The sequence below is a fragment of the Tachyglossus aculeatus genome, chromosome 2, assembly GCF_015852505.1.
Source record: "Tachyglossus aculeatus isolate mTacAcu1 chromosome 2, mTacAcu1.pri, whole genome shotgun sequence".
Classification (NCBI taxonomy): Eukaryota; Metazoa; Chordata; class Mammalia; order Monotremata; family Tachyglossidae; genus Tachyglossus; species Tachyglossus aculeatus.
Genome location: NC_052067.1, coordinates 7,257,484 through 7,281,576, shown reverse-complemented (window position 1 = coordinate 7,281,576; position 24,093 = coordinate 7,257,484). Strand labels below are relative to the sequence as shown.

The window sequence follows — 24,093 nt, the reverse complement described above, 5'->3', positions numbered from 1 at the left end:
CTGGCCTAATTTTCTCTACAGTCTTCCCAAGAATTGGTTAAACATGTGCCAAAGTTTGCCCTATTTATTTATTTTTATTATTTTTGTGGTAAGTGCTTATTATTCATTCATTCATTCAGTTGTATTTATTAAGCACTTACTGTGGGCAGAGTGCTGTATGTGCTAGACACTACACTAAGCGCTGGGGTAGATACAAGTTAATCAGGTTGGATGCATCTCTTCCCACTTGAGGCTCACGGTCTTAATCCCCTTTTCCCAGGTGAGGTAACTGAGGCACAGAGAAGTGAAGTGACTTGCCCAAGGACACAGAGCAGACATGTGGCAGTACCAGGATTAGAACCCAGGTCCTTCTGCCTCCCAGCCTTGGGCTCTTTTCACTAGGCAACACGGCTTCCCGACTACCTTCCTAGTAGGAGGATGAAGGGAGACAGTATGTGGCCGAGTGGAAAAAGCATGGAACTGATGGTCAGGAGATCCAGATCTTGTCCCTTGGTTTGTTTCTGGCCTGCTAAGTGACCTTGGGTGGTTCATTTAACATCTTTGGGTCTCGGGTTTCCTTATCTGAAAAATGGCAATAATTATACCTGCTGCTCCATATTTCCCAGGAAATATGTGAGGGTGAAATCAGAAAACTGATATGAAAGATCTTGGGGAAAGTAAAGGGGCTATACCAAAAGCGTATTGGTATTTAAATGCCTCACCCCTATTTTTTATTAACAATAATAATAATAATAATAATGAAAATGGCATTTATTTATTCATTCATTCAATCATATTTATTAAGTGCTTGCTGTGTGCAAAGCACTGTTCTAAGTGCTGGGGTAGATATAAGGTGATCAGATTGTCCCACGGGGGGGCTCATGGTCTTCATCCCCATTTTACAGATGAGGTAACTGAGGCCCAGAGAAGTGAAATGACTTGCCCAAAGTCACACAGCTGACTAGTGGCAGAGCCAGGATTAGAACCCATGACCTCTGACTCCAAAGCCCGGGCTCTTTCCACTGAGCCACGCTGCTACCCACTGATCACCTAAGAAAATTTGTGAGGATTATTTTCAAGCTAGGGGAAGATGTGGAAGAGATAGATAGATAGATAGATAGATAGATAGATAGATAGATAGATGATAGATAGATAGATTTAAATTCTGTATATAAATTATTCATGTTAATGTCCATCTCCCCCTCTAGGCTTGTTATGGAAATGGAGAGTGTCTGCTAATTCTTTTGTATTGTACTACTCTTCACATAATAAGCGCTCAATAAATAGCATAAAAAATGAAATTGAGAAAAGTGAACTGTTTTCAGTAATGCAAATGGGATGCAGGGAGCAGGTGAAAGGTGTTGAGGACACATTCAGCACTTAGAACAGTGCTTTGCACATAGTAAGCGCTTAATAAATGCCATTATTATTTTTATTATTATTATTACCTAAGTTATTTTTCCAGTATTATCATAGATTTCTTTTGCTTGTTTCCTCCACCAAAGCAAAAATGCCTCTTGGATTTTAAAATTGATTCGGATTTATTGAGTTGTTTGTAAATGTTAATGATAATAATTGTGTTATTTGTAAAGGTCCTTTTCTGGGCCAACCACTGTATTTGGGGTGGTAGTAATAATAATAATAATAATGGCATTTATTAAGCACTTACTATGTGCAAAGCACTGTTCTAATAATAATGATAATAATACATGTAAAGTGCTTTCTAGGTGACATGCATGGTCTTAAGGGCTATAGACAAGATAATTAAGTTGGACACAGTCCCTGTACACATGGGGCTCACAGACTAAGTACGAGGGAAAGTGGGTGTTGAGGCCCCGCTTTGCAGATGGGGAAACTGAGGCACCAAACAGTTAAGTAACTCAAGGTCACATAGCAGGCACATGGTGGAGACAGGATTAGAACCCAGGTTCTCTGATTCCCAGGCCCATGGTCTATCCATTAGACCATAATGTTTCCCATTCCCCAATATATTATCTGTTGAAACCTGTAATAATATTAATGATGGCATTTATTAAGCACTTACTATGTGCAAAGCACTAAGCGCTGGGAAGGTTACAGGGTGATCAGGTTGTCCCATGGGGGGCTCACAGTCTTCATCTCCATTTTACAGATGAGGTAACTGAGGCCCAGAGAAGTGAAGTAACTTCCCCTAAGTCACACAGCTGACAATTGGCGGAGCTGGGATTTGAACCCATGACCTCTGACTCCAAAGCCTGTGCTCTTTCCACTGAGCCATGCTGCTTCTCCTGTAGTGAAGCAGCGTATAGTGTTCCTGTAGTGTTTGATGTTTATTAATTACCTCAAATGTCTATAAATTCATTCATTCAGTTGTATTTATTGAGAGCTTACTATGTGCAGAGCACTGTAATATATGCTAAACAATATAAAATGAGCAGGCACATTTCCTGTCCACTAATTGCATATGTTTAGGAGGATTCCATAGGTGAAACCTTTCTTAATATACTCCAATTGTAATGACGCTAATTTGGTGTTGCTGTGGGAAAGATAGTATTGTCTGTTTTTTTAATCCCATTGTTATTAACTTCCATTGCATGTACACACATTGACACACAAACCACATATCATCATCTTCATCATTAAGATAATAATAATAATAATGATGGCATTTGCTAAGCGCTTACTATGTGCAAAGCTCTGTTCTAAGCGCTGGGGGGGATACAAGGTGAGCAGGTTGTCCCACGTGGGGCTCACAGTCTTAATCCCCATTTTACAGTTGAGGGAACTGGGGCTCAGAGAAGTTAAGTGACTTACCCAAGGTCACACAGCAGAAATGTGGCAGAACCGGGGTTAGAACCCATGATCTCAGACTCCCAAGCCTGTGCTCATTCCACTGAGCCACTCTGCAATCAGTATGTGGGGTGATTGGGTATATATTCTAAAATGAGTGCTAAGGGTTTACATGCCATTCCTTTACACGTTAAAGTTTCCAGAAATAATATTGTGGGATTATCCAAATCCTATCACGGAAATTTTGACTAGTGATTTACAAACTCAAGAAAATTCAAGAAGGTGTAATGATGATGGTATTTAATAACTATTTACCATATGCCAAGCACTGCCCATAGTACTGGGCAAAGTAATTCTTTGTACCTCTGAAATGCTGAAGGAGGTCCTATTTATAAACGGTAATTTGGATATAAGAATATTTGTGGAAGGAATCTTGAAAGAATAATGACTATGTCTTGTTATGCACAATTAAGATAAGTTCTTCATTGGCTAGCTGGATGAAGCAGCTTAGAGAAGCAGAATGGCTAAGTGTCAATGGCTAAGTGGCACACAGTCTAGAGGGAGTGAGAACAGATATTTCATCCCCATTTTACAGATGAGGAAATGGAGAAGGCCCAGAGAGGGTAAGCGACTTGCCCAAAGTCACCCAGCTTCCAAGTGGCAGTGCCATACCTCCTTGAAACTTACACCCATGGTTTTTCCAAACCATCAGGAGTCTAGTTTGGACCCTCTTTCAATGGTGGGTCTGTTCTGACCTTTAACATTCATCTGAAAGAGTTAATTGTCTGTATCCTCCTCTAGATTGCATATATGTATATGTATATATGTTTGTACATATTTATTACTCTATTTATTTTACTTGTACATATCTATTCTATTTATTTTATTTTGTTAGTATGTTTGGTTTTGTTCTCTGTCACCCCCTTTTAGGCTGTGAGCCCACTGTTGGGTAGGGACTGTCTCTATGTGTTGCCAATTTGTACTTCCCAAGCGCTTAGTACAGTGCTCTGCACATAGTAAGCGTTCAATAAATACGATTGATGATGATGGTAGATTGTAAGCTCACTGTAGGCAGGTAACGTATCTGCCAACTCTGTTATATTGTACTCTCCCAAGCGCTCAGTACAGTGTTCTTCACACAGTGGGAACTCAGTAAATGCCACTGATTATAATAACGCCCTAGCTAAAAACAATAACTCATACAGTCATCATCAGGGGCCGTATTTATTGAATTCTTCGTGAGCGCCCAGCTTCACCTTAGGGACTTGGGGAATATTTCTTCATTCTTTCTTGATCTAAAACATACATTTTTGTTTTATTTTTAACCTTAGGATATGAAGGTGAGAGCCTGATGAAAATTCTCAAAGACATTGAAAACAGCACAGAGATCCTGTTGGATAGATGGAAGTTTGAAGTTATTCCTAATGATAAAGATGAAAAGGGTGATCCAGTGCCTTACAATATTGTCAATAACTACTTCTCTATTGGTGTGGTAAGATTTTTTTTTCCACCTCGCTATCTTTCTACCCTCAGTTATCATTCCCGTTTCTGGTTGTTGAATTCAGGCTCACTGACTGGTATGTCTTGGAGTTCTGTTAGTGAATTTGTTTCCCTGGTGACTGGCAATAATCGATTTATTTAGGAGGATACATTAAAAATTCTTTGTACCTCTGAAATGCTGAAGGAGGTCCTGTTATAAACGGTAAGTAGGATATAAGAATATTTGTGGAAGGAATCTTGAAAGAATAATGACTGTATCTTTTTATGCACAATTAAAGTAAGTTCTTCATTGGCTAGCCGGATGAAGCAGCTTAGAGCAGCAGAATGGCTAAGTGTCAAGAGCCTGGGCTTGGGAGTCAGAGGTCGTGGGTTCGAATCCAGGCTCCGCCACTTGTCAGCTGTGTGACTTTGGGGAAGTCACTTCACTATTCTAGTCCTCAGTGATCTCGTCTGGAGAATGGGGATGAAGACTGTGAGCCCCACGTGGGAAAACCTGTTAACCTTGCCAGTACTTTTATGATGGCATTTATTAAACGCTTACTATGTGTAAGGCACTGTTCTAAGCACTGGGGAGGTTACAAGGTGATCAGGTTGTCCCACAGGGGCCTTACAGTCTTCATCCTCATTTTTCAGATGAGGTAACTGAGGCACAGAGAAGTTAAGTGATTTGCCCGAAGTCACACAGCTGACAACTGGCAGAGCTGGGATTTGAACCCATGACCTCTGACTCCAAAGCCCAGGCTCTTTCCACTGAGCCACGCAGCTTCTTAGAACAGTGTTTGGCCCTTAGTAAGTGCTCAACAAATACCATCATTATTATTATGTTGGACACTTGAGATATCGGTAAGACTATTGGAATAGAATCAGGATGATATGATCATGTCAGATTTTTTTTTTAGCACAGTTTTTAATTTTGTCTTGGTGACTGAAGCTGGGATTAGTAAAAAAAAAAATCTTGTTTCCCCCTTGCTTATAAGGAATAATTCTAATTAATAAATCAATCAATTGTATTTGAGCCCTTACTTTGTGCAGAGCACAGTATTGAGTGCTTGGAAGAGTACTATATAACAAAGTCGGTAGCTCATTCCCTGCCCATAATGAGCTTATAGGCTAGACGTGGAGACATAAACTTATATAAATAAATAAATTACAGATATGGACATATGTGCTGTGGGGCTGGGAGGCGGAGGGGAAAATAAAGGGAGCAGGTCAGGGTGACCTTGGAAGGAGTGGGAAAAGAGAAAATGAGGATTTAGATGGAAAACATCTAATATGCCATTGATTGATTGATTGATCTAATTTCATGATCCTTTTGGCAAATCAGATTCAGTAAAATAATTTAAAGAAATGAATCATTTGAACCTTAAAAGTGTGTATCAATTAATATATATTGTAATTCTGAGAATTTATTGTTCAGAGTAATGAAATTGGCTTCACGTTAGTGAAATATTACTTGGATCTAAATCCTGACTTGAATCCTTCTGTTGTGGGACACCTCTTTCTATAAGTGAATTATCTTGTACTTTCACTCTCCTTTTTTTCTCTTTTTCCTCCCATCTCTCTGCAGTGCATTAATCAATTCCACTTAGCAGTTCATGCTTAGACTTGGAAGGCTCCATGTGGCCTCCTAGGATCCTCCTATTATATAGTGGTTTCTTATTCTAAATCCATTCTTCCCTTAGGTTCTTATAATGCCTAGGCGAAAACATTATTTGGTGTGTATATATAGCTAGAAGGAGTTCCAGCTCAATGTGGGTAGGGAATTTGTCTTCCAGCTGTTTTTTTATTGTACTCTCCCAAGCACTTGGTACAGTGTTCTGCACAAAGTACACACTCAGTAAATACCCCTGATTGACTGATTGAGATGGACATAAGAAAACCCATGAGATGGCATAAAATCAGACTATTTTTACTTGGCTATCCATTTACTTGGCTGAAACACAATTGATGTCTAATATGATCCTAATTAGAGAGAAGACTTAAAAATCAAAGGGAAGAAGCAAACCCACTTGGGAATAAATGCACATTTCTTATGTATATTTTACAAGATTTTAATTTCAATTAGAAAACATAAGTATTTCATGACATGGTGTTTCTGCAGAATGTTTTCTCTGGTAAGAAAAAAGGATCTAGTACAATAGCATCAAATTCCCTATAATACAGAATGCTGGGCCCATTAATTCTGATCTCCCATCTTCCTGTCTCTCCCCACTTCAGTCTATACGTCACTCTGCTGCCCGGATTATCTTTTTATAGAAATGCTCTGGGCATGTCACCCCCATCCTCAAAAATGCCCAGTGGTTGCCTATCAACCTTTGCATGAAGCAAAAACTCCTCACTATTGGCTTTAAAGCTTTCCATCCCCTCACCCCCTCCTACGTCACCTCCCTTCTCTCCTTCTCCATCCCAGCCCTCACACTCCGCTCCTCTGCCGCCAACCTCCTCACTGGGCCTTATTCTCGCCTCTCCCGCCGTTGACCCCTGGCCCACGTCATTCATTCATTCATTCAATCGTATTTATTGAGCACTTACTGTGTGCAGAGCACTGTACTAAGCACTTAGTCCTACCTCTGGCCTGGAATGCCCTCCCTCCTCACATCTGCCAAACTAGAGCTCTCTTCTTCCCTTCAAGGCCCTACTGAGAGCTCACCTCCTCCAGGAGGACTTCCTGGACTAAGCCCCCCTTTTCCTCGGCTCCATCTCCCCTCTCCTCTGCCCCCACTTACCCCTCTCCACGCCCACAGCACTTGTGTGTACATATGTACATATTTATAATTCTATCTATTTTATTAATGATGTGTATATATATCTTATTATTATTTATATTGATGTTGATTAATGATGTGTATATATCTATAATTCTATTTATATTGATGTTATTGATGCCTGTTTTACTTGTTTTGATGTCTGTCTCCCCGCTTTTAGTCTGTGAGCCCACTGTGGGCAGGGATTGTCTCTATTGGGCACAGAATTGTACTTTCAAGAGCTTAGTACAGTGCTGTGAACACAGTAAGTGCTCAAAAAATATGACTGATTGAATTAACTCATTTAGAAAATAGGTTATATTTGATGGGTGAATGGGTAAATGATTTTCCCGCTTGGACTCTTGCCTGTGAATGGACGTGGATTCAGGAAGTCTAGTTCAGTTGGGGAATGTCTCAATCAGTAGTATTGATTATACCTACTCACTGCACCTCGCTCAATCAATCAACAGAAGCAGCGTGGCTCAGTGGAAAGAGCCCGGGCTTTGGAGTCAGAGGTCATGGGTTCAGATCCCAGCTCCGCCACTTGTCAGCTGTGTGACTTTGGGCAAGTCACTTAACTTCTCTGGGCCTCAGTTACCTCATCTTGAAAATGGGGATTAAGTGTGTGAGCCCCATGTGGGACAACTTGATTAACTTGTATCTACCCCCAGTGCTTAGAACAGTGCTTTGCACATGGTAAGCACTTAAAAAATGCCTTTATTATTAATAATAATAATGAACAATAATGATAAAGCTATTTGTTAAGTGCTTACTATGTGCCAAGCACTGTTCTAAGTGCTGGGGTAGATACAAGGCAATCAGGTTGTCACACATGGGGCTCACAGACTTAATCCCCATTTTACAGGTGAGGTAACTGAGGCACAAAGAAGTTAAGTGAGTTGCCCAGAGTCACACAGCTGATAAGTGGCAGAAGCAGGACTAGAACCCATGACCTCTAACTCCCAAGCCCGTGCTCTTTCCACTAAGCCAAGCTGCTTCTTTGAGATTTGTCTTGGACCCTTTGTCCACCTCAATCCGTCAATCAGGTATTTATTGAGTGTGTACTTTGTGCAGAACACTTTACCAAGTGCTTGGGAGAGTACAATAAAAAAAAAAGTTGGAAGACAAATTCCCTACCCACATTGAGCTGGAACTCCTTCCCATTTGATATCATAATGATGGTATTTCTTAAGCACTTACTATGTGCAAAGCACTATTCTAAGCGCTGGGGAGGTTACAAGGTGATCAGGTTATCCCATGGTGGGCTCACAGTCTTAATCCCCATTTTACAGATGAGGTTACTGGGGCACAGAGAAGTGAAGTGACTTGCCCAAAGTCACCCAGCTGACAATTGGCGGAGCTGGGATATGAACCCATGGCCTCTGACTCCAAAGTCCAGGCTCTTTCCACTGAGCCACGCTGATATCTGACAGACCACTATTTTTCCCACCCTCAAAACATTAATAAAATCACATTTCTTCCAAAAAGCCTTCCCTGGCTAAGTCTTCATTTTCCCTCTTCACCTTCTCCCACTTCAGCACTCCCCAGCCCGAAGTCTTTCCACTGTCACGCTGCTTCTCTAATTTATGTATTCTAGACTGTGACCTCATGGTGAGCAGGAAGCATGTCCGTTTTTGCACTGCACTCTCCCAAACGCATAGTGTAGTGCTTTTCACACAATATGTGCTCAATAAATACAACTGAAAATACATTTTCTATACAAGTTAATGGGCCTAGCATTCTGTATTACAGGGAATTTGATGATATCGTATTAGATTCTTTTTTCTTGGATCTTTAAGTTCCACCCCAGGTGCACAACACTTTGGTACATATCCATTTACCTTGTCTGTAACTTACATGAATAGCTGTCTCCCCCTCTGGAGTGTAAGCCCTCTCTGGGCAGGGATTGTCTCAGTTGTTAGTCATATTTACTGAGTACAGAGCACTGTACTAAGCACTTAGAAGAGTGCAATATTACAATAAATAGACACATTCCCTGCTCATAATGAGCTAACAGTCTACGGGGGAGACGGGCATTGATATAAATACATAAATTACAGTTATTAGTTCATTTGGTTGTATTTATTGAGTGCTTACTGTGTGCAAACCACTGTACTAAGTGCTTGGGAGAGTACAGTGCAACAACAGACACACTCCAGCACACAACAATGAGCTCACACTGTAGAATACATGTTAGAAAAACAGCATGGCTTAGGGGAAAGAGCTCGGGCTTGGGAGTCAGAGGACATGGTTCTAATCCCGGCCCCGTCACTTGCCTGCTGTGTAACCTTGGGCAAGCCACTTAACTTCTCTGTGCCTCAGTTACTTTATCTGTAAAGTGGGGGTTACAACTGTGAGCCCAACATAGGGCAACCTGATTACCTTGTATCTATCCCAGTGCTTAGAATAGTGCTTGGTACATAGTAAGTGCTTAACAGATATCATAATTATCATTATTATTGTTACTTTGTGCTCTGTACTTACAAATGCTTTGGGGCTGGGGATAGGGGGGTGAATAAAGGAAGCAAGTCAGGGTGACACAGAAGGGAATGGGAGAAGAGGAAAGGGACCTACCAATTCCATTGCATTCTCTCCCAAGTATTCAATGGAGGCTCAATACACAGTATAATAATAATAATAATAATAATGGCATTTTATTAAGCCCTTACTATGTGCAAAGCACTGTTCTAAGCGCTAGGGAGGATACAAGGTGATCAGGTTGTCCCACGGGGGGCTCACAGTCTTAATCCCCATTTTACAGGTGAGGTAACTGAGACACAGAGAAGTGAAGTGACTTGCCCAAAGTCACACAGCTGACAATTGGTGGAGCCCGGATTTGAACCCATGGTCTCTGACTCCAAAGCCCGGGCTCTTTCCACTGAGTCACGCTGCTTCTATTATCATTGTTATTGTTGTTATTGTAACTTTTATCATTGTTATTAACTTCAAAACGTAGAGAATTCCCATAGCTGCTCCAAAGAGCTGAGTGTACATTAATATTTGTAATTTCAATGAGTAAGAAGTTGTACATTTGTAAAATATCTAAACATCCACTGCTTCTATGACTATTGTCCTTTTAGTCTCCAAATCAAATGTTTTGCTTTTTTATGCAGATCACGTATATTTCCCGATGTTAACAGTTAATAAGACATTTTTAGGAATATTTATCCCCGTTTAATTATAACCATCAAAGTCTTCATAGTGCATATGTTTCTAGCTACCTTACAGTTCTGTAATTAGAGCACGAGGGTGTAATAAACCAAATCTACAAACATCTGTGTTATCTTTCAGTTTAAATTTGGATGGCAAAAATTATCAGTAGGATTGACTTTAAGACAGATTGCAACAGCTGTAATAGTGTAACTTGGAGTGTCAGCCATTATAAATGTTAAAATAGTGAAAAATTGAAGCAAAACACACGTTTTGCTAACTAGAACAGTGATCATCTCTGCAGTTGAATTTATGCAAAATAACACATAATTAAGATCTCTGAATTTATTTCCCCATCCTCCTCTCCTGGGGCCAAGGGATTAGCAATGCCTGTGCTTATACTGAAGGAAACACTTCCACTGATGTAGATTATATTCGGCTTCCAAGCTTCGGTAGATATTCAGCACTCAAAGCAGAATAATGCTCAGACAAGACCATCTTAGCCCAATTCTGTTTTTACTACATGGAGTATTGATTTTTGCAGCAGCTGTTAGCCTTCCCAGTCAGTTCCAATTTGGACCCTCTTCAACAGAGAAGTCAGCACTCTCAGCGCAAACAAGGAAGGCAGAAAGGATTTCAGAAGCTTATGGAAATGTCCTCCAGCTTCTGTAGAAGGTATCCAGAATCTAAGTTTCAGAGCATACTGTTTTTCAAAGGAAAGCCAAGTCCGAAGCTGCATTCTCATTTGGTAAGCACTGCAGCTGAACTGGAGTCTGTATTCACTGGAAAACTGGGATTGGGCGGTAATAATAATAATAATAACAATAATAATGGCATTTGTTAAGCGCTTACTACGTGCAAAGCACAGTTCGAAGCGCTGGGGAGGACACGAGGTGATCAGGTTGTCCCACGTGGGGCTCACAGTCTTAATCCCCATTTTACAAAGGAGGGAACTGAGGCACACAGAAGTGTAGTGACTTGCCCAAAGTCACACAGCTGACAACTTGTACTTCCCTAGTGCTTAGTACAGTGCTCTGCACACAGCAAGCGCTCAATAAATATGATTGAATGAATGAATGAAAGTGGCGGAGCCGGGATTAGAACCCATGACCGCTGACTCCCAAGTACGTGCTCTTTCTACGAGCTAGACCGGAGTACTTTTATGATGATAATGAGTTTGGTACTTGTTAAGCACTTACTGTGTGCTAAGCACTGTTTTGAGGGCTGGGGTAGATACAAGGTAATCACATTGGGCACGGTCCCTGTCCTACGTGGGGTCTGCAGCCTAAATCACCATTTTACAGACGAGGTAACTGAGGCACAGAAAAGTTAAGTGACTCGCTCAAGGTCATGCATAGCAGACACGTGGTGGAGCCGGATTTAGAACCCAGGTCCCTCTGACTCCCAAGCCCATACGCCAACCACTAAGCCACACTGCTTCTGCTTATGACAATACATATTATCATCTCAAAGCACTTTCAAAATAGATATTTTCATGATCTTGATCTAATCTCCCTCAGCACAAGCCAGTTGTTAGGAGCAGTTTCTTCCACCAACATAAAAAAAAGACTGTTTTAACCCTCACTGTTAACAAATTTCAAGTGACATCAGCCTTTAGGTCATCGGCCTTAGTTTGCATTACAATGCTTTTTCGGGTTTTGTTTGTTTTTTAATCTGTCCTACCGAATATTCAGAAAATGATCATCATCAGAATGTCAAGTCATTTCTAGTCTTTTCAGTGTGATGGAACTTTGTGCCTGTCTCCCGTTGATACCCCTGACTTCTAAATGGGAGAGAACCCTTATCTATGCTGTGTTAAGCTCAGATTTTTGGACGACTTACCTTGTTCATTACCTATTTGTTTAGCCTGGAACGGAATGGTTTGTTAAAAACTGCTACCTGATTTATTCCTTGACAACAAATGTGTCTGGACAGAGGGCATCAGAGTCTAAAATATTCTACAATTTTTCTTCAAAAATGTTCAGTCCAGATTTCTCCACCCCTCAAGAAACTCCAGTGGATGCCTATCCACCTCCACATAAGAACAAAAACAATTTGCTTTGTAATAATAATAATAATAATAATAATAATAATAATAATAATAATAACATTTATTAAGCGCTTACTATGTTCCAAGCACCGTTCTAAGCTCTACAGGGGATACAAGGTAATCAGGTTGTCCCAAGTGGGGCTCACAGTCTAAATCCCCATTTTACAGATGAGGTAAGTGAGGCACAGAGAAGTTAAGTGACTTGCCCAAAGTCACACAGCTGACAATTGGCAGAACTGGGATTTGAACCCATAACCTCTGATTCCCAAGCCCGTGCTCTTTCCACTGAACCACGCTGCTTCTCCTCCAAGAAGCCTTCTCTGACTAAGCCCTTCTCTCCTCCTCTCCCATCCCTTCTGTGCCACTCGTATTTGCCTTTCATTCATCTTCTCCCCCATCCAAGCAGCGCATATGTACATATCTGTTATTTATCTATTTTTAATTTATATCACTGTCCATCTCCCCCTGTAGATTGTGAGCTTGTTGTGGGCAGGAATGTTTCTCTTTCTTGTTATAGTGTACTCTCCCAAGCACTTAGTACAGTGCTTTGCACACAGTATGCATTCAATGAATACAATTGAAGAGATCAACCCATCAGTTGTATTTACTGAACTCTTACTGTGTACAGCGCATCGTACTAAATGCTTGGTAGAATACAGTATAACGTAGTTGGAAGACATGTTCCATGCCCACAATGAGCTTACAGTCTCGGAAGGGAGTTTACTATTTAGACTGGAACGAGAGAGATGAGTCAAAGAAAGTGGCGTGGCTATTTGCTTTTTAGACAGGGAGGATTCTGTTCCTCTCTATAATGACGGCAGATTCATGGGGAGGACAAGGTTTGGTGTGAAGATGAGGCATTTTGGTCATCCTGTTGATCAAATGGAGGACCCAGGTTTAAAAAGTCAACGTTTGAAATGTAAGCCAGGTGAGCTCATGGCAAGATCAACTAGTTGCTCAATAGTCCTATTTATTCTAGTGAAGGAGGATGTTCTCTCAAGAGTCGTGTGCATCCATTTGTGAAAAGTCGATTGTGCAGAATATGCTCAAGAGAAGTGACATCTCCAATAGAAGCCCTCGTGGCCCCTCTCCCTTCTGTGTCCCCCTTGCAGTTGGATCTATATCCTGTACGTTTGGCTCAGTGGAAAGAGCATGGGCTTTGGAGTCAGAGGTCATGGGTTCGAATTCCGGCTCTGCCAATTGTCGGCTGTGTGACTTTGGGCAAGCCACTTAACTTCTCTGTGCCTCAGTTACCTCATCTGTAAAATGGGGATTAAGACTGTGAGCCCCCTGTGGGTCAACCTGATCACCCTGTAACCTCCCCAGTGCTTAGAACAGTGCTTTGCACATAGTAAGTGCTTAATAAATGCGATTATTGTTATTATTATTATTATTATTATTATTGTTGTTGTTGTTGTTGTTGTTATTATTATTATTATTATTATTATTATTATATCCCCCCGACCCTCAGCTCCACAACACTTCTGCATATATCCAGAATTTATTTTTTGATGTCTGTCTCCTCTTCTAGACTTTAAGCTCATTGTGGGCAGGGAATGCTTCTACCAACTCTGTGGTATTGTACTCTTTCAAGCACTGTGTACAGAGCTCTGCACACAATAAGGGACCTTAAATGCATAGATTGATTAATTTTACCTTAAACCTAATAGCCTTCCAGAAAAAAAATTCATTTATTTTTTTTTAAATTCACCATACCCTGTCCTCCCCCTGACTTTGCCATCATTATAGCCAGGACCAGAATCCTCCCTGTCTCACACGCCCATAGCCATCTTACTTTCCTCGACTCATCTCTCTAGTTCCACTCTGGATCGTAAACTCCCTTCCTAGACATTGTGGGAAGAGAACACATCTGCCAACTACGTTACACACTATTCTACCAACCATTTAGTACCATGTGCTGCACACAGTAAGAGTTCAGTGAATACAATTGATTGATAGATCTCTTCAATTATTTAATTGAAGTACATTTAGAGGGGGTGGGTTTTACTCATTAGGCCCCACTGTGGGGCTTTCAGTGGCTAAATTCATTCATTCATTCAATCGTATTTATTGAGCACTTACTGTGTGCAGAGCACTGTACTAAGCGCTTGGGAACTACAAGTTGGCAACATATAGAGACGGTCCCTACCCAACAGCAGGCTCACAGTCTAGAAGATCAATCCATGGTATTCATTGAAAACTCTCTGTGCGCAGAGCACTGTATTAAACACTTGGGAGGGTAGGGTAAGCGCTTAGTACAGTGCTCTGCACATAGTAAGCGCTCAATAAATGCAATTGATGATAGAATACAATAGAGTTGGTGGACATGATTCCTGCTCTCATGGTGCTTACAGTTTAGTGGGATATCTCTTCAAGGTGAGAGACTTTTTCATTCATTCATTCATTCATTCAATCGTATTTATTGAGCACTTACTGTGTGCATAACACTGTACTAAGCGCTTGGGAAGTACAAGTTGGCAACATATAGAGACGGTCCCTACCCAACAACGGGCTCACAGTCTAGAAGGACCAAGGACCAGCAAGTATTACTGATATTACCTGAGAGATGCTTTTACTAAATGTCTCTGAAGAAGGTTAAAACCATAGTATTATCCCCACATCTCAGTGGTCAATAATACTTTTGGCTGCTGCCGCAATTTCCAAAATTAATAAATCCATATCTATTGGGGTCAGAAGTGTAGTATTTCAGAACATGGATGCAGTAACTACCCAGTTACACCACCTTTTCCTGACTGGTTGATTTCTTGATTTCCTCAATATTAGTTAGCCGGGAGAGGAATTTACACATTTTCCAAAGAATGGGAGTATCAAACCAAAAATACATGTAAAAATTACATTTAGCAAGTAAAACCTTTATATATAGGAAAGAAATAGGATTATCTGTACTGGACACATCAGAGATGATCCAATAATGGATAATTTGGTTTTACTTTCACAATTCAAAGACCCACGCAAGAGAACTGAATTAAAATAAGGAAATCAAATTACTCCTATTTTTTTTCTATGGCTCTATCTCTTTGCCAGTGTGGAACTGTCTGTTCTAATTATGCACAGCAGTTCTACTTTTTTGGGGGGCTGCATTTTTCAATGAAAGTTGTTTAGAATCAGAGGTTTTTTTTTCATATTTTGCCTTAAAAGTCAAGCAATCATCTGAGTCAGGAATCAATAGATTGAATGATTGATCAGACATTCTTTGCTTTCAGAAAGTGCAATGAAGTCTCACTAATCCAATATAAAAGATCTACAGAGTGATTCGCTTTATTTTAACAACCTAAAACAAGTTCTTACTGCCAGCTTGTTTTTAATTACACGTACATCAAACATGCTTCAGTAGTGAGCGGCTGAGAGGCTTATATGTGTATTGGAGGGTTTTTTTTCCCCTTTTGGTGATAATTTAAGAAATCTTCATCATTGTTTCCCTGTTCAGAACTGATATGTGCATAATTATTTCTCACCCAATGTTCGTTGACTTGACAATTTTAAGATGTTAGTCCTAAGTCATGAAAACTCGTTTTTAGTAATATCGATTTAGTTCATCCAGAATCTGCAGGAGCAAACCAGTTATTCGATTTTGAGCTATTCTCTGGTAAAATGTTCATACATGAAAAATTCAGTCTCAAACCAGGTATTAATCACTTGCAAATGTATCTAAACAGTATACACCAAATAGAGTCTCTCCCAGGGAACTTGACTTGATTTTTTTCTGAGTTTGATGGCTTAAATTAGAGAAGCAGCATGGCTCAGTGGGAAGAGCACGGGCTTTGGAGTCTGAGGTCATGTGTTCAAATCCTGCCTCCATCAATTGTCAGCTGTGTGACTTTGGGCAAGTCACTTAACTTCTCTGTGCCTCAGTTCCCTCATCTGTAAAATGGGGATTAAGACTATGAGCCCCCCGTGGGACACTCTGATCACCTTGTAACCTCCCCAGCGCTTAGAACAGTGCTTTGCACATAGTAAGTGCTTAATAAATATTATTATTATTATTAGTAGTAGTAGTATTAGTATTATTATTATTATTAAATGTTATCCTGTATGAGGACGGAGCTTGGATTGAATATGCCCAAGGGGACCTCCTTGTCCCAAGACTATACAAGCCGTATTTTTCTTAAGTGCCATCTATAATTTCATTTGACCTGGTTACCTGTCACACATTCTCTAAATGCTCAACTTGCCAAAAGCACCCCGGCCATAGAATGTGTTTTTCAAAGTTAACACAATGACACCAACAAAGCAACTTAACTGGGTGCTAGAATGTTGCGGGCGACAGTGATAAATGAGAGCATATGCCTGAAGACATAATTAATCTGCAACAGCTCCTTAGGTAAATGAAAGTAAATCAGTTGTGTAGTGTATAATTAACTTACAACTATATTAGTCCTAGTGCAATATTTTTCATTATATAGGTAATAATTTATAATAAATAATTATTTTTCACCACAAGAAAGTTCTAATTTACAATGTAATGATTAACAATTCGTCACAGAATCTTATTCGCATAATCATAATTGTGATGCATTTTCATCCTCTTTGGTTTACCGTTCTTACTAATTACAAAGTCAATGATATATATGATACATATATGTACATGTATCATATATATCATTGCCTTTGTGTATCATTGTGAACATATTCGTAAAGGCGGTTATATATACATATATATATACATATATACATATATATCATAATTGTGTGGCATTTTCATCCTGTTTGTTTTACCATTCTTACTAATTACAAAGGCAATGATATATATGATACATATATAAATGCATATATATGTATATACATCATTGCCTTTGTGTATCATTGTGAATATATACATATGGTACTGGGGATGAAGTGCTTCAGTGAATTCTTTCAAATAGCCTGAATTTTAAGTTAGAGTCACAGTTGATGAGTTCCACATGGGACTACTTGAATTCTGCTCCTTGTGGGCAGGGAATATGTCTGTTTAGTGTTGTACTCTCCCAAGTGCTTAGTACAGTGCTCTGCACACAGGAAGAATTCAATAAATACTATTCAGTGAATGAATGGCATGAAATGTGTCTATGAAGGGCAAAAAATAGAATCAGGACTTAAGGTCTTTCTTCCCTTAGGAATCACAGCCAAGGATTTCTGTCCATGTTGACAATTGTGGAGGTTCCAGAGAAAGTGGTCCTCTAGAATGTAAGCTTGTTGTGGACAAGAACTGTGTCTGTTTATTGTTGCATTGTACTCTCCCAAGAGCTCAGTGCAGTGCTCTGCACACAATAAGCGTGCAACAAATCTGATTGAATGAATGGAAGAGGTCTGTGTGCATGTTGGCTGTAGAAATTCATTCATTCAATCAATCATATTTATTGAGTGCTTACTGTGTGCAGAGCACTGTACTAGTCATAGGCAAGCACAGGAATTGGTAACTGAACTAGTCAACCAATCAATCAATGAATCAATTGTATTTATTGAGCGCTTTCTATGTGCAGAGCACTGTACTAAGCGCTTGGGAAGTACTAATTGGCAACATATAGAGACAGTCCCTACCCAACAGTGGGCTCACAGTCTAAAAGGGGGAGACAGAGAACAAAACCAAACATACTAACAAAATAAAATAAATAGAAATAGAATAGATATGTACAAGTAAAATAAATAAATAAATAGAGTAATAAATATGTATAAACATATATACATATATACAGTTTGGAGAGACAACGAGGACCTTGGGACAACAGAAAACAGAAATTGGGATTGGGGTTGGGTGGGGAAAGACACTGGAGAATGGCGGAAGGGAGAAAATGTACTTAGAACTGTGGAAGATGAGAATGAAGAATTTGGGTGTGAGCTTGTGTCTGGAAGAACTAGACTCAAAGACCTCTGTCAGAGAGGAATATTCTTGGGTACAACTGAGCTAGAATGCACGAGGATTCAAAAAAAAAAGGAAAATAGCAAGTCAGGGTGTTAGACAGAGAGGTCTGTTTATGGAGACGGAGAGGATCCAGAAGCTTGGGAAGACTGAAGAGGAGAGAATAAAATGTAGCCTTTAGATGCTTACTGGTGAGGATCAGAGTACAGATCTGGCATGGGAAGGGTGGGAAGGCTTGGAAATATTAAAAGTAAAAAAAAAAAAAAAAAAAGCAGAAGTCTCCAAGCATCTGCCAGAAAGAGCATCTGACAGTAGAAATAGAAGTGGGAGGGAATGTGGGGGAGAATTGACGTTTGGGAGAGAGCCTAGAAAGTAGAGGGAAAAAAAAAAAAACGTCTGGTGGAAAAAAACAGAGACTAGAAAACAGAGAGAGGTTACTCTAAATGAGGGAGCGCTACTGCTAAGGAATTTAACATCCTGTCCTGGGAGATTTCTCCTGCCAAGAATCTGTAAATGTGAGGACTTTAAAACAAAACAAAAAAAATAATGATAATTACCCACACCAAGTGTGAGTCCAAACTACTTTTGAAGGGGCTTTTCTCTAGAAATAAATAACTTAATATGTTGCAGGATGCAAAACATCCCCCTGGACATTGGCAAGAGCATATTTACCTCATGAGAATCTCTTGTTAGCTCTGTGTGGTCTATCAGGGGGAAAAGCTGTTGTCAACCTGTAGATCTGACCTTTATATTCTAGATTATTATTATTATTAATAATCATTATTAGTGGCATTTGTTAAGTGTTTTCTATGTGCCAGGCACTGTACAAAGAGCTGGGGTGGATACAGTTCTTGTCCCATAAGGGACTCACAGTCACAATACCCATTTATCAGATGAGGTAACTGAGGCCCAGAGAAGTGAAGTGATTTGCCCAAGATCACACAGCGGGCAAGTGGAGCTTGGCTCGGTGGAAAGAGCCCGGGCTTTGGAGTCAGAGGTCATGGGTTCAAATCCCAGCTCTGCCAATTGTCAGCTGTGTGAATTTGGGCAAGTCACTTCACTTATCTGTGCCTCAGTTACCTCATCTGAAAACTGGGGATTAAGACTGTGAGTCCCCCGTGGGACAACCTGATCACCTTGTAACCTCCCCAGCGCTTAGAAAAGTGCTTTGCACATAGTAAGCGCTTAATAAATGCCATTATTATTATTATTATATGGAGGAGTCGGGATTAGAATCCATGACCTTCTGGCTCCCAGTCCTGTGCCCTTTCCACTAAGCAATACTGCTCTCATGGTTTATTACACAAGCCCCCCCCGCCCCCCCCCCCATGGGTTCTTGCATATGTTATTAACACTGTGTCTTCTACCACTAAGCGCTTAGTACAGTACTCCACATAAAGTAGGTGGCCAATCCACACTGTGGATCAGACAGTCCATATGATCCATTATATGTCTGTCTCCCCCTCTACACTGTAACCTCCTTTAGGGCAAGGAATGTGTCCACCAACTGTGTTATACGTATATATGTATATATGTTTGTACATATTTATTACTCTATTTATTTATTTTACTAGTACATATCTATTCTATTTATTTTATTTTGTTAGTATGTTTGGTTTTGTTCTCTGTCTCCCCCTTTTACACTGGGAGCCCACTGTTGGGTAGGGACTGTCTCTATATGTTGCCAACTTGTACTTCCCAAGCGCTTAGTACAGTGCTCTGCACACAGTAAGCGCTCAATAAATACGATTGGTTGATTTATTGATTGATTATACTCTGCCAGATACTTAGAAAAGTGCTCTGCACACAGTAAGTGCTCAATAAACATGATGGGGTAGAACTCAACCCACGTTTCCAACCACGGTAAAGTCAAGATCTCCATTTTCCTGAAGCTGCAAGAATATTCGAAAATGTGAAATCACTTGATGCTGTGAATACTGCGTTAGTCAAGACCCTTGTTGAAATCATTTATGGTCTTGAGCTATTGAGAGTACATAATAATAGAAATTAGAATGGGATGACATGTACTCTATCAGGTCTTCAAGTCTACCCCCTACTCTGTTCTCTTCTACAGTCTAAAGTGCTCTATGTGTTGTCGTTTGAAGCGATTCATCAGTTAGGCTTTCATCCCTGCCACCATTTTATAAATCACCAGTCCAAAGGCTTTGTTCTAATATTCAAACCGGTTTCTTAATAAGTATGATTTCACAGCCTTTTCCTCTAACTCAGAAGAATCCACGCCCCCAGTGACATTATATGAATTTCTGATGCTCTGTTTTGCATGTGGGGGTCCATGGATCACTTATGGGATACTGCTGAGTGTAAAAAATAGTCTATAATTCAGTCTTATTTTTAGAATACCAAAGCTATAAAAAATGCTCTTTGAAAACTGTAGTACGTGTGATACATCCAGCTAGAGAGCCCATGGCCTAAATTTTCAAAAGATGCAAAGGCACATTTTGGCCTGATTCAACAATGAAAACCACTAATATGTATTTGCCTCAACAAAGGTTGATGAGTAAAAAAATGCGTGTGAAGTAATTGCATTTAAATAAATTCAGGATTTAATCGTCAGATTTCATGCAGTTGAGAAGTGGAGTTTTGGTAGGTTTTTTTTAAAAAAGATAACTTTCTCTTGCTTTGCAAATGTGTGTTTCCCAGAAATATTTCTAATAGTCAGAATTATAGCTGCATTTTCCAGGTGCCTATTATGTGTCGAGCACTGTACTAAGTGGTGCAAGATAATCAGATCAGACATAATCCCTGGCCCACTTGGGGCTCGCGGTCTAAGAGAGAGGGAGAACAGGTTTAATCCCCATTTTATACATGAGGAAACGGTGGCACAGAAAAATGACTGACTTTAAGTTAACCGGGAGGCAAATGATGGGCTGGAATTTGAAACTCTTGTCCTCTGGCTCCCTGATGTAGGCCCTCTCCGTTAAACCATGTGGTGTTCTCTCTATCCTGTAGACTGTACACTCCTCCCGTAGACTGCAAGCCCCTTGTAGGCAGGGATTGCGCTTCTCAACTCTATTACATTGTACTTTCCCAAGCACTTAGTACAGTGCTCTGCACATAGTAAGGGCTCAATAAATACCATTGATTGATTGCTTATCAAAGCAAACCCCCATTAGATTGTGACCTCTTTGTGAAGTCTGGGACTCTGGATTCTATCTCGGGACTGCCAGAGAATGCAATTTAAACTTATTCAGTGCTCCTTTCCTGTGTGTAGCATCCAACCCTAGTCATCCTAGCTGTTCAGTAAGTCCCAGTGATGATGGATAGATTTTGAAGCCCTGTTTGCTACTGCATGATTGCAGCTCTACAAAAACTATAACCATATTCAAAGGGGGAAGACAAGTTTTTAAATTACATTACACCATAGTCCCTCAGGAAATATATTCCTCAGAGTCAGGGATTGGGTTTAAAAACTCTGTTGTCTTGCACTCTTTCAAGAGCTTAGTACACTGCTCTGCTTATGGTAAGCGGTCACTGAATCCCATTGATTGATTGACCTTAGGTCACCAGAGAAGTATTTAGTACACACAGTTCTTCCATAGCACATTTTTCACCACATCTTTTAGCTAGAATGAGGGTAGTGTTGGGGAAAGTTATTCCGGCAACACACAACTGTCTGGATATAGCACGATGCCATGTGGGAAGAAGGCAGAATACAACCTCATTTTTCCTTAATGCCTGGAGAAATCGGGGGATCAGACAGCCCACTGATGATGATGATGATGATGATGGCATTTGTTAAGTGCTTACTATGTGCAAAGCACTGTTCTAACTGCTGGGGAGGTTACAAGGTGATCAGGTTGTCCCACGGGGGGCTCACAGTCTTAATCCCCATTTTACAGATGAGGTAACTGAGTCCCAGAGAAGTGAAGTGACTTGCCCAAAGTCACACAGCTCCCCCTTCTAGACTGTTCTCCCCCTTCTAGACTGTGAGCCCACTGCTGGGTAGGGACCGTCTCTATAGGTTGCCAACTTGTACTTCCCAAGCGCTTAGTACAGTGCTCTGCACACAGTAAGCTCTCAATAAATACGATTGAATGAAAATGAATGAACGAATTGGCGGAGCCGGGGTTCGACCCCACGACCTCTGACTCCAGAGCCCGTGCTCTTTCCATTGAGCCACTCTTTTTCTCACCTTCTCACTTCCCCAAATGATTTGTCTGTTCTAATGTAGTTTTCTTGGGCTGTTTCTCTGCACACAGACAGGGATCACTCAATAAATACCATAGATCGATTGAATGATTGTCGCTCCCGGCTGCTGGCAGCCTCTGATTACCGTTGTTTTTAACCTGTCTACCTCGCTGAGATCTTGTGTTCTGAGTGAGGTCAGAGAATCTGTCAGATGTGTTATTTTTCTATGTACTGCAGATGGACATCACTTGGCACGCCGTAAGCACTTAATAGCTACCAGAACTCACTGCGACAACATTCCCTGGGTTTCTGTGGGTCTGTTCCAAACACCACTTTTTCGACACAGATCTTTGTGATTGATGTACTGAGCTGTGAAAGGTCTTTCACTTCAACATCTGGTCTAAAATGGTTCGTTAAACTCATGAGGATTCGTTCTCCAGTCTCTGTTCCAGGGAAACCCTTGTAGCTATCATCCAGAGGGGGATACGTAATCACCTCAAAAATTCATGTTTCAAGGTGAGGACAGAGAAGAGTTTTTTTCCTTTTTTTGCTTAATGGTATTTGTTAAGCGCTTACTATATGTGCCAAGCACCATACCAAGAGCTGGAACAGATAATAAAAATTATAATAATGGTATCTGTTAAGCACTTACTATGTGCCAAGCACTGTTCTAAGTGCTGGAGTAGATACAGGGTAGTCAGGTTGTCCCATGAGGGGCTCACAGTCTTAATCCCCATTTCCCAGATGAGGTAACAGAGGCCCAAAGAAGTGAAGTGACTTGCCTGAGTTCACACAGCAGACAAGTGGCAGAGCTGGGATTAGCAGCGTGGCTCAGTAGAAAGAGCCCGGGCTTTGGAGTCATAGGTCATGGGTTCAAATTCTGGCTCCTCCAATTGTCAGCTGTGTGACCTTGAGCAAGTCACCTAACTTCTCTGGGCCTCAGCGCCCTCATCTATAAAATGGGGATTAAGATTGTGAGCCCCCTGTGGGACAACCTGATCAGCCTGTAACCTCCCCTTCTGAGAAAGAAGCATAAAGGAAAATGGGACCATCCTAAAGAGGAGTGCCATTGGAATTACCATGAACAACCATTTCATTCCACTGTAGAAATCCAGGACATGGAGGGCCTCCCAAAAAGTCAAACAATCTATAACAGTCTATAACAAATAGTTCAGAAGTGAAGAACATTTAAAAATGCAAGTAATGGTGACTGTGAAGAGGAAAATGTGAAGATGGTGTATCACTAATGAGCTTGGTGAATCAATTTAAAAAATTGGGACTTGGTGCCCTATTTCCTTGTATTTACAGAGGTCCTTATTATGTATGGTCTATTCACTCATGAAGAAAACCTTTTTTAAGGGAAGGTATAAGTATTTGATCTAATAATAACAAATAATTATCAATCAATCAATCAATCATATTCATTGAGCGCTTACTGTGTGCAGAGAACTGTACTAAGCGCTTGGGAAGTACCAGTTGGCAACATATAGAGACGGTACCTACCCAACAGTGGGCTCACAGTCTAGAAGGGGGAGACAGAGAACAAAACAAAACATATTAACAAAATAAAATAAATAGAATAGATATGTACAAGTAAAATAAACAAATAAATAGAGTAATAAATACGTACAAACATATATACATATGTACAGGTGCTGTGGGGAAGGAAAGGAGGTGAGGCCGGGGGTGGAGAGGGGGAGGAGGGGTAGAGGAAAGAGGGGGCACAGTGTGGGAAGGCCTCCTGGAGGAGGAGAGCTCTCAGTAGGGCCTTGAAGGGAGGAAGAGAGCTAGCTTGGTGGATGTGGGGAGGGAGGGCATTCCAGGCCAGGGGGATGACGTGGGCCGGGGGTCGACGGCGGGACAGGCAAGAACAAGGCACGGTGAGGAGATTAGCG

At 40.7% G+C, this 24,093-nt stretch overlaps 1 protein-coding gene across 2 annotated transcripts in view; it reads left to right on the top strand.

Moving 5' to 3' along the window:
• DGKB (diacylglycerol kinase beta) overlaps positions 1-24,093 on the top strand; it is a 690,045-nt gene that overhangs the window by 266,868 nt on the left and 399,084 nt on the right. For both annotated transcript variants that reach the window (XM_038767652.1, XM_038767643.1), the window contains one exon: positions 4,080-4,240. In XM_038767652.1, coding sequence (XP_038623580.1) covers positions 4,080-4,240 — 161 coding nt within the window. The remainder of the gene's footprint in view (positions 1-4,079; positions 4,241-24,093) is intronic.